The following is a 19,421-nucleotide window of genomic DNA, read 5'->3' as shown; positions in this document are numbered from 1 at the left end:
ATGTTCGCGTAGAATTCTATTAATGTTTAAGTTTACAATGACTGATGAAGATGCTCAAAGAGTCTATGCCAAAAAACTTGCTGCTGATAGAGAAAGTCAGAAAAGAAAGCGTGCCGAGGAATCAAAAGAACAGCAAGGAAACAGGCTTGAGGCTAAAGAACGCAAAACCGCGCAGTTAGATGAAGATCCACCTGTACAGCGAGAGTCAAAACATATTAAAACTGAAAATGATAGCGATGATGATTGGGTTTGGGATTTTGACTTGGATAAGGTCATCAATGACTACCAGATTTTAGTTAAAAAAAAAAAGGTTCGGCGATATGTATTTCATAGTGAAGCTGAAAAATAAAGAAGAAAAAGAAAACTGAAAAAAGAAAAAAGAGAAATTACAGACCGGGATACCGGGACACAAATGACGACCGGGACACAGGGAATATAAATGACGACCAGGACACAGGTATTTAAGAATATCGTTCAAAGACAAATTTTTAATTGTAAGAAGACCGTTGAAAGAGAAATTTTTAATTGTAAAATGACTGAAAAACCTACAATGGCAACGGTACCACCATCGAAGTAGATAACCAGTGGGTTTACGGCCAACCTACCATCTTCAAAGATACCACGATAGGAAGACTCTACACCGTTCACCCCAATCAACATGAATGCTTCTTTCTACGCCTGCTTTTGATGAATGTACCCGGTCCGACATCCTTTGAGTATTTGAGAACTGTAAACGGTACTATACATGACACTTACCGTAGTGCATGCCAAGCTCTGAATTTATTGGAGAATGACCAACACTGGGATAACTGCATCAATGACGCGTGCGAAACGTCAACCCCAAGTCAAATTCGTACACTTGCTCTCCATCAGCTCCTACAGAGTTATGGGAAAAATATAAGTCAAAAATGTCCGAAGATATATTCCATCGAAAACAGTTAGAGACGTCAGAAATGACTTTTGATTTTACATCAGAAATTTATAACGACACTTTAGTTATTATAGAAGATTTGTGCGTACGTATGGCAAACAAACCTCTTCAGGATTTGGGAATGCCTTCACCTAACCGTATCGCTGCTGTTTCGACATGTGTAGAATTGGATCGTGAACAAAGTTACAGTACGAGTGATCTATTGTCGTATGGACAAAATAACATTTACAAGTTAACGTCTGAACAAAAAGACATTTATGATACGATAGACTCAATTTCAGGACGTATACAACTACCTGCTGATTTCTGTAGTTTAGTGACGTCCAAAAATGAATTGATTGAAAAAGTATTTCCGAATATTCTAAAAAATTATAAAAATAATAAATGGCTAAGTGAAAGAGCGATTCTCGCACCCAAAAATATAGACGTCCACGAAATCAACAATATTGTTTTGACCAAGATTCGAGACCAGGCAGTCCTTTGCAAGTCAGTCGACACAGTTTTGGAACCAAATGAAGCGGTTAATTATCCATCTGAATTTTTAAATTCCATATATCTTTCAGGGTTTCCACCACACGTGCTACAACTAAAAATAGGCGACCCACCAAAGCTTTGCAATGGCACGCGACTTGCCGTAAAAAAAACAATGGAAAGCCTAATAAAGGCGACAATCTTGACAGGGCATTTTGAGGGTAAGGCTGTTCTTATTCCTCGCATTCCCATGATTCCAACGGATCTGCCTTTTCAATTTAAAAGATTGCAATTCCCAATTCGATTACCATTTGCAATCACCATTAACAAAGCTCAAGGTCAATCATTAGAAAAATGTGGTATAGATCTTAATACTGATTGTTTTTCATATGTACAATTGTACGTTGCATGTTCGAGGGTCGGTAAACCTGACAATCTATTTATATGCAGCGACAATTGGACAGCGAAGAATGTTGTATATTCGCAAGTTTTACGCAGTTAATTTGTATTGTATCCATCTATCTATCTATCTATATAAAAACGAGTTGTGTGTATGCATGTTTGTTTGTTTGTAAAAAGAGCGTTTGCATATGACGTCATTATTAGTGCATACGGCTTTGTATATGCACAGACAATGGGAAAGCCAAGAATGTTGTATATTCGCAATTTTTACGTAGTTTAACCCCTGCAGACGAAATGAATGCTTGCCTGAAAAATTCTAATTTATGGGCACACGTAAAAATATTAAAATTAACTACAAATATGCGTGTCCGATTGCAAAACGATGATTCTGGTCAAACATTTTCAGATCAATTGCTGGCAATTGGAAACGGAAAGCTTCCAGTAGTGGGAAAGCCAAAAATGTTGTATATTCGCAATTTTTACGTAGTTTGAAACACATATATAAATCTATCTATATTCACAGGTGGGACACAGGGACACAACTACAATGGCGCGTAACTAATATGGCGCGTAACGACTTACGCGCGCGGGGGGGTTTGGGGGGGCGCGAAGCGCCCCACCAACTAGGTGTTTGGGTGGCGCGAAGCGCCACCCCAACAGCTAGTATCATTATATATAAGACAGTTAGCATACTTTCATTAGTTGTTTTACAGCAATCTTGGTTGACATGGTAATTTTTTTCCTTTTTTGTTGATGTTATGACGAATAAAAACACACTGCTCGAAATAAAACAGCCTTCAGTAAAGTGCAAAAGATTTTCTTACTTTTAAAAGCTCCAAGGGGCAATAGCACTACTTCTATTTTTGGTAATTTCCTTTCGTTTTCAGTTTTCTTATATATCAGTTTTCTTGTATTTTCTTATATATCATTATATATAAGACAGTTAGCATACTTTCATTAGTTGTTTTTTCAGCAATCTTAGTTGACATGGTTATTTGTTTTCCTTTTTTGTTGATGTTATGACGAATAAAAACACACTGCTCGAAATAAAACAGCTTTCAGTAAAGTGCAAAAGATTTTCTTACTTTTAAAAGCTCCAAGGGGCAATAGCCCTACTTCTATTTTTGGTAATTTCCGTTCGTTTTCATTTTAACTTTATTATTCATTGTAATTTCGGTTCATTTTCAAAATTATTTATTCATTGATTGGTATTTCTCTTCGTTTTAAGTTTGAGTTACTTATTCATTACTTATTCATTTTAAGTTTATTACTGTATTTCTGCTTGTCTTTGGTTTAGTGTATTTCTTTGATTTTCTTTGAAAAGCTTCGTTTAAAAGTATTTTTTAAACTAATTTCTATTAAACGTGTCTTTTTCTGCGGATGCGCTTTAACGGAGGCATTATTTGAGGTGTTATCAAACGAAATGCATCTGTTGTTTTCTCTACCCCCCCCCTCTGTTGTTATCTGCTGTTTTCAAGGTGGAATAAATAATCTCCAGCAAAATTTTGCTCTAGCAAAGCGATTCAAAATTTTATAACTTATATTTAAATATTTAATCAACAGAGCACATAGACTACAGCTTTAACACTATGGGTCTGAAGAACGCATGAATTCTGCCCAGTTTTCCAATTTTTTTATATATACTTCCAAAATTCAACTTTCTATATCAAACAAAGAAAGGTCTTGGAAAATACAAATGAGCCTATCTTTTTTGCCCAGTGTCCCATTTTTTTTTTTATATTCTGCATATTCAAATTTCCTTATTTTCAACAAAAAGGGTCTTGAAAGATACGTTCATGACATAAAGGATCAGCCCAGGGAGTCAAACTGTATTTCGATTGAGGACACTGTTTTAATATTGGCCACTGAATTACTTTAAGTTCAGAAAGAGTTTCAAGTTCATTAAATCCTTAAAAAAGATCCGCTCTGTAGACTAAATCAAGACTATGGAGGGCAATACTCTTTTCTTTCCAGTAATATTCTCCATTGTTTAAAACCTCCTTTCTTTTCACTTTCCTAAATATTTTATCCCTTTGAACTAATTTGACATTTGAATAAATAGATACGCTTACTAGAATTTGATAAAGTTGTTCTTAATTCATGTTTTGAGTGGCTCAAAACATGTCATGTTTGAGTGTCTTAATAAGACACTCAAAGCGTATCTATTTATTTTACAAAAACATACATTTTTACAAAAGACAAAAACAAAACATTTTTGTTTTGAAGACAAAACAAAACATTTTAATTCAAAAACAAACATTACAAAAGACAAAACAATACATATTACAAAACAACATTTTTACAAATTTTTACAATAAGACACTCAAAGCGTATCTCATGTCATGTTTGAGTGTCTTAATAAGCAATTAACGACAGTACGAATTCTACGTTTTAGTAGAACACCATCCTATTTTGCTTATTAAATAATTTTTTTTTTTAAATTGAAAGTAAGAAACAACATTGAATCTTAAAAGGAACACAAATTATTCCGTATATGAGGGGGCTGTCCCTTCTTCAATCCTCGCTCTTTAAAGTAAGTTCAAAGTTCTTTAGAAATATATCTCACTTCAAACTCAATGGTCCTTGCACGTGAGCAATCTTTCTTAAAGATTTGAGACAAAAAGTCACACTTCAGTGTTCTGTTTTTAAAAGTTTCGGCTACTATTGAGCTGATTCACTTTTCAAACAGTTCGTGGCAACGAACTGTAGTAAGGAGGGACCCAGGTCAATAGTAACCGAAACTCTAAAAAACAGAATTTTGATACCAATAGTTGCATCAAAAGAATTGAATTTTAATGCTGATTTTAAATATATAATTTTATCAAGCTTAGTCTTGCCCATCAAAAATTACGAGCCTGAGAAAATTTGCCTTGTTTTAGAAAATAGGGGGAAAAACCCCTTAAAAGTCATAAAATCTTAACGAAAATCAAACCATCAGATTCAACGTATCCGACATCCCTACTGTAGAAGTTTCAAGCTCCTATTTACAAAAATGTGCAATTTCATATTTTTTGCCAGAAGACAGATCACGGATGCGTGATTATTATTTTTTTTTCCCCCAGGGTGATTGTATCGACCCAGTGGTCCTAGAATGTTGTGAGAGGGCTCATTCTAACAGAAAATTGAAAGTTCTAGTGCCCTTTTCAAATGACCAAGAAAATCAGAGGGCACCTAGGCCCCCTCCCACGCTCAATCTTTTCCAAAAGTCACCAAATCAACATTTCGAGATAGCCATTCTGTGCAGCATAGTTGAAAAACGTAATAACTATGTCTTTGGGGAAGACTTCATCCCCCACCGGGAGAGGGTTTGCATGTTACAATTTTTGACCATTGTTTACATATAGTAATGGCTATCGGGAAGTGTGCAGACATTTTTAAGGGGGACTTTTTCGAGTTTGGGTGAGGGCGGGTTGAGGGAGGGGTTACATTGGAGGATCTTTCCATGAGAAATTTATCACGAGGGAAGAGAATTTACATGAAGAGGGCACAGGATTTTCTAGTATTATAAAAAAAAACAATTAGAAAATAAATAAAAAAAGTTTTTTTTAATTGGAAGTAAGGAGCAGCATTAAAACTCAAAATGAACAGAAAATATTATGCATATAAGGGGGTTCGTCTCCTCCACAATACCCCGTTATTTCCGCCAAAGTATTTTTAGTGATTTCAACTATTTATTCTACGGCCTTTGTGATTCAGGGGTCATTCTTAAAGAATTGGAATGAAATTTAAGCTTTAGTGTAAAGAGTGAGGTATCGACGACGGGGTGAACCCCCTCATAACGTAATAAAAATATACAAATATAGAAGTTGGTTACGTTAGTTAATTCGTATGTTACGTATTTCTATTACTAATAAAAAAGAAATTCTAGTTATATTTTTAAGTAACCAAAAATCGGAGGGCAATTAGGCCTCCTCCACCGCCCCTTTTTTTCAAAATCGTCCGATCAAAACTATGAGGGAGCCGTTTAGCCAGAAAAAATATTAATATGCAAATTTCGTTTTAAATATTAATGTGCGGTGAGCCAAAATCAAAACTTGTATTAATCCAAAATGTTCAGAAATTAAATAAAAAAACAAGTTTTTTTTAACTGCAAGTAAGGAGCGAGACTAAGTTTTAAAACGAACAGAAGTTATTCCGTATATGATATGGGTTGCTGCCTCCTAGAGTTGTGACAAAGAGTCAAACTATAGCGTAAAGAGCGGGGCGTTGAGGATGGGACAACCCCTTTCATATACGGAATAATTTCTGTTCATTTTAAGCTTTAATTTCGCTCCTTACTTGCAGTTAAAAAAGAATTGTTTGTTTTAAATAATTACTTACAGTTCTTGTCACGAACTGTTTGATTCATCTTAGTATTGGGATAGCTTCTGCTGCAGGTCTGGAATTGCCCCTTGTTGTGAAGAATAATACGGCGGGGTTTCTACTAATAAGGGCATCAAAGAAGAAGAGAAAAAGTGTGGGTTCATCTAATCATCTTTTGCGTGAATTAAAATTAGGCAAAATCTATTCTTACATATTGCACATAAGCTTCTCAAGGTGTGAAATCCTTATGGTCCATTTCACACCAATGATGGGCAGGTGGTAATAATATAACGAAGATTATATCATGCAATAAGTTAAAAATATTCGACATCTAAAGTTTTATAGTCTATTTACCTGATATTAACCTCTAATTTTCTTTGAAGAGGATATTTTTAATATTGCATGGGGTATAAATACAAATATTATACCTCAAAGATACCCCCAAGTGGTGTAAAAGGTATACAAAGAAATATCATTGAAACTAGCCAAAAGCGTGTATTTTTCATATCAAGGCTATTTTTCCATAATGTGAACGGAGCTTCCAATTTATAAAATTTGCATAGACATAAGGAAATGAAAAATTGTGGACAACCATTTTCTCCATCAGGCAGCCGGAGAGCAATAAGAAGCCATAATAGGGTGTAAAGACTTCATCTTTGTGGATTTTGGTGACCGTAATCAGATTTTCTACTCAGTTTCCCTTTCACCGTTGCTTAAAAAGGACCTCTTATAACTTGTTAATTTATAGGGTTTGTCTTCTTATTCTGTGCTTTGGACTTTTATTTGGATTAAATAAAAAAAAAAAACTAATTTTTTAGCTGAAAGTAAGGAGCGACATTAAAACTTAAAACGAACAGAAATTACTCCGTATATGAAACGAGTTGTCCCCTCCACAATCCCTCGCTCTTTACGCTAAAGCTTTTAATTGTTTTAAAAAGTAGAATTGTGGCAAAGAGTCAAACTTTAGCGTAAAGAGCGAGGGATTGCGGAGGGGACAACTAATTTCATATACGGAGTAATTTCTGTTCGTTTTAAGTTTTAATGTCGCTCCTTACTTTCAGCTAAAAAAAATTAGTTTTTTTTTATTTAATCAAAACATAAAAGCATAAAAACATAAAAAAAACATAAAAGCATAAAAAACATAAAAAATTATTTTGTGCTTTGGACTTTTATTTGGGTTTTAGTTTTGATTCTGCACATAGGGTTGAGCAGAGGTCTCCACCGAAATATTCGCAATGCGTTCCATTTTCACTTGCTATGATTATCCATTTCGGACGGGTGATTAACGACGAATTTTGTTTCTATAAGACTATAAATCTTAGATATGCGAATTCGCTTCATAAGATAACAACCCTTAAAATAAAGGATAATATTTAAATTGAGTGCCAAATGAATAGAAAACAACATAAAAAAGGAAAGGGCGGAATTTCAAATGGTGAGTGTATATAAAATGGTAAAATATACATTGAATGGTCAATACTAAAATTTTAGCAGAAAATTAAAACCAAAAAATACAGCATTTTGTAAGAAAGGTTACCTTTTACCACGAGCGTTGTAATCTCTGACAGAAGCTAAATCTTCAGTCCAAAATTTTGTCAACAGAGTGGTGCTTGCCTTTGGAACTACTTGTTTTACCTTGAAAAATTAAAAACTTTAAAAATTGTAAAAAGAGGTACAAGATGGTAACGTCAAAAAGTTACATAACGCAATGCTAAAAATTATCGTTAAATATTGATATTTAAATTCAACATTGTCAACAGCCAAAGTTATCCTTCCTCCGCTCATATTTCAACATAACTCAGGTAACCAAAACCACAAAAATTTGAAAAACAAAAAATCTGGAAAGTCATAAAATTGCAAATCACACAATTAAATTACAAAATAACAGCCATACAAAAAAAAAGGTATAAATCAAAGAGATTTGAGTCGAGGGTGTTTTTTCACAGATGGAAAAGTTTGGATGTGAGTTTCAAGAGTTTCGAGATGTTTTGTAGAGGATTTGCATTCTTATTGTTTTGGGTACCACACTGACTGACCGCATCTCAAATAGTAAGCTATATGAAAAATGTGGTTCAGTCTTACCATCTAGGGCTATAATGAGAGAAAGACTGAGATGGCTAGGGAATATTCCACGGACAAAAAGCTGATGAAAAGCGAACGAAAAGCGGGTCATCCCTGATTGGAGTGGGAGGATGTCATAAGGAAAGATTTAAGGGAAATGGGAACTTCATGTGAGGGTGCCAAGAGGGGGGCTTTGAATAGATTAGGATGAAGGAAAAACGTTCGTAGTTGTATTGGCCTTAAGTGACTTAGTGCTGCAGTGAGTTGTTGTTAGTATTAGTGGTAGTAGTAAATAAAATAAAAACAATGAACATGAATTTGCAGATAAATGGTCTGTAAATTATACAGATGTACACGTTTGCAAATAAAAAATTCAAGTGAAACCACAGTTTAGAGACCAAATTCTATTCCTGTCATAAAATGAGATTGACATTGACCATAAGAGACTTAAGGAGGAGATTTATAGTCACTTTCCATGATTGTTTTACCCAATTACCTAATCTGGTATAATTAGGTACGAACCCCAAAAACTCAGCTAGAACCCCTTTTTTAAGTTTGGTTTAGATCTGACTGTTGATTTTTCCGGAATGCGTTGTGGTGAAAAGAATTTAGCGATTCCTAACAGAGATCGAACCGGTACAGTCCTATGAAGGGCCAAACCAGAAACTTACTTCCTACCAAGTTGGTTTACATCAGACAACTTTTAGAAGCACATACCTTGATGACAATGATTTATGAGCCCTCTAATTTCAAAACTAACCATGAAAGATATGCCTTTTTTTCAGTATACAAAGCTAAAGAATTACCCACCTCTGCTACAAAACAACGCTCAATTAATAAGATGCTTTGCTATGTTCATTTTTATCTTGAAAAAGTATTTATATTTCACACTAATAGGTTCACACTTTCTGTAACAATCGTGGAAGTTAGACCCTTAGAGCTCCGTAGCAATTAGCTAGAATTGGCGAACTTGGAGAAGGAAAAAAAGTTTTTTTTTGAATCTAAACTTTAATGAATTGGAAACTTAAGTTTTTCTTCTTTTCCTTTTCTTAATAGAAGTACCAAAGAATTGCCCATTAATCAATTCAAAACCGAGCTGCGTGTAGGGTTACTTCGTAGGTATACCTTTGAAATAGATTGAGATTGATGGATTTAATATTGGCAATAATTGTTTATTGTTTTTTTTTTGCTTTGGGATCATGATATTATGTTGTTTTATTGTGTATGAATTATTTATGTAAGTTTTTTCTTGGTACACGGTTTCACCTTTCTGCTTATTATAGATTAACTCATTGTTTTTTTGTTTTTTTTTGTTCTTTGTTTTTATTATTTTTTTTCTCTTCTATTTTTTGTTAGTAGCACATCCTCGCAAGCGACGCTTTTGGTGTGCTACCGATTGATTTTGTCTCTGTTATTTCTTTTGGATAATAAATTATTACTATTATTATTGTTTATTTTATCACACTTGAATTCCTTCGAGTTTAATTATACTTAACCTAGTTACATTTAATCGATTATATTTTATTTTTAATTTAATTATATTTGATTATGTTTAAGGTTAGGATCAAGCCGTAGATTCAACTGTTTTTATGCCATACATCTCCTGAGGCTCCTTCGGCATTCTTACCTTTAAGACCAGAAGTCCCATAACAATAATGCAGAAAATATTGAGAAGGGTAAGGCTCATGCTCAAGCTGCCTAAAAAAGCTGCTTCAATGTTGAGTGATGATGAATAGAGGGGTTCATAACTTGCTGGAAGGCTCAGATCACCTGTGATTGTTTTAACCAGACTGAGCGAAAACAGCATCCCCTAAAAATGTATTTTGGTTTTATTTCGGTGATAATTGGTTGCCGTTGGTGAAATGGCGTTCACATGGGTGTCTTGCTACTTGTTTTCTGTGTCTAGTTCTTCCCAATCGCGATATTTTTTTTCTTCTTCTTACTCCAAAGAGAGGTTATAGTAAATCCAAGGCTAATTACAAAATCAATTCTTAATTTAAAATGTAAACACAAATTGTAAAAAGTAGTGGAAGTTAAAACTTGCTGATTGGCTGAAGTCAGGAGTTCTAGACCTTCAGTTGTGCAGTCTGGAACTAGATTGACAGTGCAGACCTAAATCATAAAACCCAGATTTTGGCTTGCTATTTAATTTTGAACAAAATCTTTCAACAAATTTTGGTAATAGTTGTTATATATTATTCAAATAGTGTTCAAATAAACCTCATGGGGGACTTGCTGTGAGAATACAGTCATTGAAAGCTATTATTAAGCTAGCCTACTAAATGCTCTAGGAAACAGCATCAGGGTATGTTTGGGAGTGTCTCAAAGGGTTATGGGACATTAAAGATGGACCCAAAAGATACAATAAGCCCCGTGCCTGAAAAGACACAAAATACGTTAGATTTTAAAAAGCCTATAATCTTAAGCCCAATTTAGGGTATATTCTAGTATCTCTGGCTGTATTTGCTTATATATGTATATCTCTGGTACAAAGTTAGATCGTAAGGGAGGACAAAAAGCTGTGGACAAATTAGATAGACAGATAGATAAATGTATTGCCCATTCGAAAAATGGTTCTGGACCACAAACGGAGTAATTAAATAAACAAAGAGGAACAACAACCTAGGTACTATATAAATACACAAAGACACTTAAGGGTGAATCGCGATGGCAAGGCTCCTGGACTCAATTGACTTTGATAGTTTCTTCTAACGCCTAACAAGAGCTGCAATGGGGTCTGCAACTCCGAACTGACGCAACACCGACGCGTTCCTTGTCCACGGTCTTAAATTGAGCAGAAATTTTGCATATTTATAATAATCTGAGTGCAGCTGTCTTTTCCCATTTTTGGAAGAGATATTCCAAAATGGAGACATAGCTAGAAAATTAGGTATAACCAAAGTATTTTATAGCCGGGCTCGAATCCGCCGGTTATTTTTTTTTTGTTGGCGATAGAACGTCATAGGCTACACCTTTCTCGCCTTTTCTCCAAATGATTTATTTGTAGGGAACGTGTAAAAACCATAATCGACCCAATTGGGGTTCTTAAATAAACAAAAGAATTGGATTAAATACCATTATCATCGCCAAAGTTGACAGCAAGGTCCCACGAATCTGCTCCTTTTCTGCAAAACGCAACAACTTCACTTTCGTTAGTAATAAATGCGAGACTAATCTGTTTATATTCTGTGCTAAGTATTTCGAAATTTTCTAGTTGTAGAAAATGTAAGTATTACTCATTTAACGCATCAGCTTCTATAAACGCATTAGATAAAATATAATGGACGTGCTCGCGACCTCTCAAAGCCCCTAGTACTGATAGGGTATATGACATCACGGGGAAGCATCCTCAAAGGAAGAATTTGCTGAAAAATACACCATGGAATTAAAAATATCGGAGAGTCCTATAATAAAGGTTTCTAGTTGTGGTCTACCAAACAAAATATTTATTATTTTTCTGAGAAGGGTGGTCAGGGATGCATGTTTGTTTCTCCGTTTTTCAAGGAGTGATCGTATCGAACCAGTGGTTGTGAGGCAGCGCAACAGCGCTGCCTAAGTAAAGAGCAATATGGGTGCAATGCCCCAATGTATCTGATACATATTTTGTATAAACTTTAGCGAGGGTTCATTTGATTTGAAATTGAAAGATCTTTTTTTCTTTTCAGAGTCAAAAATGATATGAGTGCAACTGACCTCCCCCCCACCTCCGCCGGTAATTTTCATCAAACACATCTCATCAAAATTTTGAGATAGCCACTCTGATCAAAATAGTCCAAAGAACATATAAAAATGTATCCAGGGTGGACACAGCCCCAGAGTCCAGGGGCAAGGGTTGTAAGTTCTGCCTAGGGGCATCTAAGGTTTTAATGGAACGGGTGGTTGCATAAGCTTCGGATGGGGCTCATTTGATTGGAAATTGGAAGTTCTAGTGTCCTTTTTATGAGTTAACAATGATTACAGACCTGCCCCCCTCCCACGCCTATCATTTCCCAAAATATCCAATTGAAATTTTGAGTGAGCTATTTTGCTCAGCAATGTTGAAGGGTCCCGTAATTATGTCTTTGAGGATGTCAACCTCTCCGCAGTCCTCAGGGCAATGGCTGCAAGTAGGCAATTCGTCAATCGTTTACATGTGGTATAATTTACTTAGGAATGTCTGTATGTTTGACCTTTACTATAAAAAAAAACTAAGGGTATTCAATTGAGCCTTTCAGAGAGCACTGAGGGGAGTGCAGAACTAAAGTAATAGATTTTATGCGCAAACCGGTTGTTAAATGGGTATATATCAGAAACAACATGTAGATTAATTAGGAACTTTCAGTAAATGACAAGGGAGATGATCAATTGAACAAAAAGGTAGTATTTGTACGTTACTACTAATGCTACAACTACTACTACTGCTTACTACTACTGCTACCACTAAAAATAGTGCTTCTGTAGCTAGTACTACAAAGGCTTAGGATATTGAAATTAACATCTGAGGAAACTTATAGGGGAAACTTGAACTAAATAAAAATGTACTATATGCATAAATATTACTGATACAGGCGTATCAGCAATATTTTTGGAACGGCTTACTGTGTCAAGAGGAAACTTTTAGAGCACCATGAGGGGGATGTTCAACTGAATAAAAGGCAACATCTACCTGCTACTACTTCTATTAGTACTGCTTCTACTCCTTTTACTACTACTACTAATACAACAATATTACAGCTTCTACTTCCCCTACTGCTATGATACTAGTACTATAAAGGCTAGGCATATGAAAGAGAAGATTTTAAGAACTCTTTCTTTATTAGGGGGGGGGATTTGAACTAAATCAAAATACACTTGTGCCTGCAGATGGTCAATAGGGAATATCTCAATAATGGATTTAGGTATTAAGTTGGGACTCTCAAAGAATACTTAAAAGGGAAGATCAATTGACCAAAAGTGTATGTTTGTACTAGCACTACTACCACTGCTACTTCTACAACTACTGCTGCTACTGCTGCTACTAAACTACTCTGAATAGTAATCCAATTGGAACTAATCACAAGGCTAAGAGCATTATTTTCTTAATACTAATCTAGTGTTCCTCTAATCTTAATCTAGTGCCTTTTTAAGAGTCAAAAGTGAAAAAGTGTTCGATGGTACTACAAAATTTACTACTTCTAGTACCATAACTGCTCTTGTACTGCGTAATTCCAAGACTGAGGATATTGAAGTTAGAATTTGAGGAAGTGTAGAGGGGAAAGTTTGAACTACGTCAAAACTTACTATGTGCATGCAAATTGCCAAATGGGAGCACCAGTAATATCTGTGGAACGGCTCACCGTATCAAGCTGAAACTTCTATGGTGTCGTGAAGGGGACGTTCTACAAGCCAAAAGGCAACGTATTTGTACTACTACTGTTATTAATACTGACGCTACTACTGTTGCTACTGCTACTACTGCTCGTACTATTATCATGATGCCAGTGCTATTAATAATGAGGGTATGAAGGTGAAAATCTGAGAGAATATCTAGGTGAAATTTGAACTAAATTAAAACACACTATGTGCATACAGATTGTCAAAAGGCCGTATCTCAGGAATGGATTAGTAAATTAAGTTGAAATTTTCAGGCAATTGACCAAAAGGCAATATATGGACGCTACTACCAATACTACTGCAAATACTTCAACTACTACTTCTATTGCAACTACTACAAACCCTAAGAGTGCTAAGATGAAAATTTGGGAAGCCGTGTGTGGGAAGTTCAACTAAATTTAAACACATTTTGGATAAATAGGTTATCAAAAGGGCATATCTGACCAATCTGACTTAACATATCAGTCAGGAAATCATCCCCCTTGTGCCTAATTATAGCGCGATTTTCATTTGTGCTTCGCTGAAAGCAGTATATATTTTAAGTAATTTCTCTTTCGAGAAATAAATAGATTAACGAAAGCTAGCGAAATCAATACGATTGTATTTTTGTAATATCAATCAATTCCATCAGGTTGAATTGTGCTAAAGTTTCATTCATGCTACCACTACTTCTAACACCACTACCCCTACTACCACTACAACAACTGCTTCTTTAGTGAGTACTACCGAGGCTGAGGATATTGAAGTGAAATTTGAAGAAATGTTGACCCCATCCCCGAGGAAGATTACCCCCAGAAATCCCACCCGTATTCCCCCTGGATGATTTTGGATAATATTAGAAGGAAAATTGGAAGTTTAACTCGCCTTTTTAAGTCAATTCTATAGTCCTGCCTGTAGTACAGAGCAATAAGAGTGAAACTTTTAGGGAATATTTAGGGGGAATGACAAATAAATAAAAAGACTATGTGCATACAGGTTTTCAAAAGGGTATATAAGCAATATCATTGGTAGCGCCGCTGTATTATAGATAGCAATATGATTGAAACTTATAAAGGAGCTAATTTGATTGGAAATCAAAAGTTTTGGAGCCCTTGTTAATAGTCAAAAGTGATTGGAACGCAAGCAGCCCATCTCGCTAGCCCATTAATTCTCCAAAGACACCCGATCAAAATTATGAGATAGCCACTTTGTTCAGTGCAGTTGAACGTTCCAATAAATACGTTTCTAGAGATATTAGGTATCTCAACTCCAAACAGCTACGCAATTTGCCCATTATGCTATAAAACTCAATCTTGCTTTAAAACTAAATCAAAAGGCTTTGTGTGTATGCTGGTTTCCAATAAGATATCTCAGAATTATCCCAAGAACGACCTAAGGTATTAAGATGAAACTTTCAGCGCTACTACTGTTACTAGTTTATCTCTTACAATTCAGCCAAAGCAAAAGAGTGTATGGGTATCCAGGTTTCAAAGAGTATAGATATAATTTTTTTTAGGAATGGTATTAACTTTTATTTTTCAGGCAAGCTTGTAGGAGCTATTAAACAAAATTAAACAATACAATTCGTGTTCAGATTTTCAAAAGAGTGTATGTTGTTAAAAATTGTTGAAAAATTTTTCTCCGACATAGAAAAAGCTGGCCAAATTATAGATTCTTTTAGAAAAAACTGAAAAGATATAAAATATTATTTGTATATAAAAAAAGGTCTCTGTCAATAAAAAAGGAACAGAAATTATTTTTTTTTAAACTCTTCCCACAAAATAAGTTTTTCAAAGAAAAGTAAAGAGCTCCATTAAACAAGAAAGCAGAAATAAAGTCAAATAATCCTTATAACAAAAAACTACCACAAGAGACCATCAATAAATAAATGAAACCCAAAACAAACAGAAATTTCTGTTTGTTTTTCGAACTCCATTCTGGACGAATGAAGTTTGTCCAGAATGAGGTAGACTCTGTCTGCTGACCAAGCTCCGCTGGATATAGAGTTTCTCCCCTAACTAAAAACTCCGATCAGGACGGCTGCAACCTCTTGGGGCGGGTGGAGCCCACCCAGGGAGTCTCAGTACCTAGCTTTAATCTAGCTCTTATCAGATTCCAGGCCTAGGGTTGGTTGGGCTAGCGACTCTCCACCCGAAAATTAAGTGCTACGAAAAGTGACAATACAGCCTTGGACACGGATTTCCTTTTAAGATATCAACCATCGTGCAAAGAGCTCGACCATGTCAACGGATATGCTGACGACGTCAGAAAGACTGACAGACTAAACGCTAAGGACCAAAGGGGGCTAGGAACAGCAACCTGGAATGACTTGACTCTGAATGCACCTGCGTCAAAGAACCTACTCTCAGAAGAACTAACAATGACTCATTGCTCTAGTCTGGAAAAAGCACGAGAAGGAATGGCGTTGGCCTTGCACTAAATAGCCTTAGAAGAAAGGCCTTACTTTTACAAGAAGCTGTATCTGACAGATTAATGAAGGTCCGCTTTGGACACAAGTATGGTAAGATGACTGATATCGTATGCTATGCCCCGACCAACTATTCCGATGATGTGACCAAGGAGAATTTCTACTCTGCTTTGTCCAGATGCCTTGCGACAGTGCCTCCCATGATATAACTGTTCTCCTTGGCAACTTCAATGCGACAGTGCGCGATGATATGGGTGTATGGCACGGCACTGTTGGTCCTTTATCACCCTACCCACTTAACGACAATGGGCTTCACTTACTTGAACTATGCCGATCTCACAAACTTTGCATCGCAAACACCTCCTTCTAATGTAAAACTATTCATCAGTACACGTGGCATAGTAACAACGGTTGTACAAAGAAGATTGACTACGTCATTTTTTTCGAAGCGCTGGAGATCATTGGTACAGAACTACAGAACTTATAGATCAGCAGAGCTTGGGAACGCAGAGCATAGACTTGTGTGCGCCGATCTCTGGCTTCGCCTCCATGCACAACGATTGGAAAGAAAACCCGTCGCTGCAAATATTGGGCAACTAAAGAAGCCAGATACTCACCAGAAGTACAGTATTGAGATATCGAATTGCTTCGAGCCCCTTGGCTCACTTAATAGCAGCAAAGATCTCTGGAAGCATTTTAAATTGCAGACCAGCAAAGCAGCACAACTAGTGCTTGGCAAGAGGAGTTACCAAAAGAAATCGTGTCTAACTAATGAAAAACTGCAAGTCATAGAGCAAAGATGGAAGGAAAGACTTCTTGGAGACATAACCACATATCGAAGGCTCAATGGTGCGGAACAGACTCATTCACCGGGATAGAGCCCAGTTTGTTGCAAGGAAAGCCGATGAAATTGAACTAGTAGCAAAAAAGAAAGACATGGACAGTCTATTCAAGCATCTTCGAAACCTCATGGAAAATAAAACTCCCATCCTGTCCAGGGATGGGACACTTCTTTCTGATGAAGGTTCTTGTCTTGAGCGGTGGAAGGACCACTTCTGTTCGCTCTTCAACAATACTATCCCGTCTCTGCCTCCTAATGATAGTCCAAGCAAACCTTACAGTCAAAGACCTGAAACAGATACTCCTCCAGACGAGCCTTTCAGCCCCTTAAAAATTGGATATGCAGTAAAAAGGCTCAAGAATAATAAAGCTGCTGGTATCTGCGGCTTAAGCTTAGAGCTGCTAAAATATGGAGGTCCTGCAATGCTCCTGTTTCTCCACACCCTGTTCTCTACAATCTGGCAAACAGAGATAATTCTCGAGGATTGGCGTAAGGGTGTCATTATCCTCTTATGGAAGAAGAAAGGCTCAAGAATTGACTGCTCCAACTACCGAGAAATAACCCTACTGTCAGTCCCTGGCAAACTGTTTTCAATCTTACTGCTGGATCGATGTTGGAATATCATTCGAAAAATCTGGCGACCGGAGCAAGCTGGTTTTATGTCGGACCGTTCAACCATCGAGCAGATTTTCACGATTCGAAAAATAGTAGAGAAGACCACAGAGTTCCGACAGGAAGTATTTATTGCCTTCGTCGACTTCCGTACTGCATTTGACTCAGTTGATCGAGTGGCTCTTTTGCAGATTCTAGAGTTGACTGGCCTACCCGAGAAATATTGCAGACTTCTCAAGGAGCTGCACCATGGGACGCAGAGTTGTGTAAAAGTAAATGGTCGGTGCAGCCCGTTCTTTTAAATCACGACAGGGGTGCAACAAGAATGTGCAGTGGCCCCAGAGCTCATCAATGTCATCGTAGATTACATAATGACAAAATCCACTTCACGTGTCAGCTTTGGGCTCAAATTTGGAAATCGTGCCATCACAGATGTGGATTTCGTCGATGACTTGGCCATTCTGGCGGACTCCGTGGAGCACCGGCTAGAAGCGCTCCGAATTCTACGAGAAGAGGTTGCCAAAGTAGGACTGTATATAAACTGGAACAAAACAAAATTTTGGCCATAAACCCATCTTCTTCTACTGTTAACTCTACGATGAGCCTGGACAGCACCACTGGCGTCGAGGTTGTTCAAGACTTCACCTACCTGGGCTCCATAATTTCTTCAAATGGCTCTCTTCTCCCTGAGCTGCAAGCGAGATTTTCCAAAGGGTCTTCTGTCATGGGCAGATGAATCTTGACCTCTGGCAAAAACCGAACATCTGTCTTACAACAGAACTGCGGATCTTCAACGCTCTAGTCGGCTCTGTAATGCTTTACAGAGCTGAGACATGGCAAGCATCAGGTGCAACCCTCAAGAAAATCGATGTATTTCATGCGAAGACCCTAAGGAGGATCGAGGGCCTACGATGGTCTGACTTCGTCAGCAATGACAAGCTTCTGGAGCTCATAAAGCAGTCTTTGTTTTCAACCCAAGCAGCCGAGCGAACCTTACGATGGTTCGGGCACCTGCTTTGAATGCAACCAAATCTACCCGCCGAAAAGAAGATCTACGACTTGGAACCTATCAAAGTCGGCTGGAAGCGACCTCGCGGTCAACCGAAGAAACGTTGGTCCAACAGCCTGTCCGAGTTCTTGACGATGGCAAACGTCAAACAGGGCGAAGAGCAAATACTCGCCTTTGCACCGAAGCGAATGGAGGAGGCAGACGTCACTCTCTACGCCAAGCAGTGCCTGGAAGGAGACTTAAGTCAAAGTAAAGTAAGTCAAACTCATAACGACTAGAAATTAACATGATTAAGGCCGAGGACTTCCATTCTTTCTCGAGACCAGAGAATAAATTAAACTTTACTGAAAAAAAAAAATATACATTGACAGTTTACACATACTGACAATTATCCCTTAAAATCTTAATAAATTTTGATATTTTAAAGTTAAAAAAGTGACAACATTTAAAATTTATTTTGTATAATTTTCTGTAAATGTGTAAATGAATAATACATAAATGAAAAGTGACAACAACTAAAGTGTGTATTTTTAGATTAACAGAGACAAGAATGACAATAAGACTAAAAATTAATAAAAATTAATCAAATGAATATAAATTCTACCCTGTAATAAAATTATCAAAAGTCTAAAAATAGTTGGAGGTGGTAACCAGGGTCGAAAATAAAAAAATAAACTAGGGAGGGTCTGTTTCCCAATGGGAAGGCTCTTCTTTTAAAACAAAGAAAAACTGACTTTATCCTTACTGCATTCACTACTGGAGGCAATAAAGCTGCTGATATTGCAACACCCACCAAAGATCCAACATTATTCCCTAGAACTGACAAAGCAACTCCAACTCCAGAGGGAATAGCTACTAGTAAGCCTATCCCGAGTGATCTTAGCTGACCTCTAGACTTCATTTCTTCAGTAATAAAAACACCTGTAAAGACAGAGAAAGGCTTGAGAATAGAAGCATGATAGCTTAAATTAAAATATTTTTTTTTGCAAAAAGTAATTTGTTTTGTTTTCATAGAATATTTTGTTACGAGCCT

The 19,421-nt window shown here is 36.6% G+C and overlaps 1 protein-coding gene across 2 annotated transcripts in view; it reads right to left on the bottom strand.

Annotated features, from left to right (window-relative positions):
- The window catches only part of LOC136032265 (uncharacterized), a 231,232-nt gene that overhangs the window by 146,871 nt on the left and 64,940 nt on the right, over window positions 1-19,421 (bottom strand). The window contains exons 6-8 of one of the 2 annotated variants that reach the window (XM_065712514.1): window positions 19,134-19,309; window positions 9,795-9,977; window positions 7,644-7,741 (exon numbers count right to left, since the gene is read on the bottom strand). The exons of the other annotated variant lie outside the window; for it this stretch is intronic. Coding sequence (XP_065568586.1) covers window positions 7,644-7,741; window positions 9,795-9,977; window positions 19,134-19,309 — 457 coding nt within the window. The remainder of the gene's footprint in view (window positions 1-7,643; window positions 7,742-9,794; window positions 9,978-19,133; window positions 19,310-19,421) is intronic. 2 annotated transcript variants of the gene reach the window in all.

The sequence above is a fragment of the Artemia franciscana genome, chromosome 10 (assembly GCF_032884065.1).
Source record: "Artemia franciscana chromosome 10, ASM3288406v1, whole genome shotgun sequence".
NCBI lineage: Eukaryota > Metazoa > Arthropoda > Branchiopoda > Anostraca > Artemiidae > Artemia > Artemia franciscana.
The sequence above is the reverse complement of the archived record's forward strand: the minus strand, read 5'-3'. Positions and strand labels throughout refer to the sequence as shown.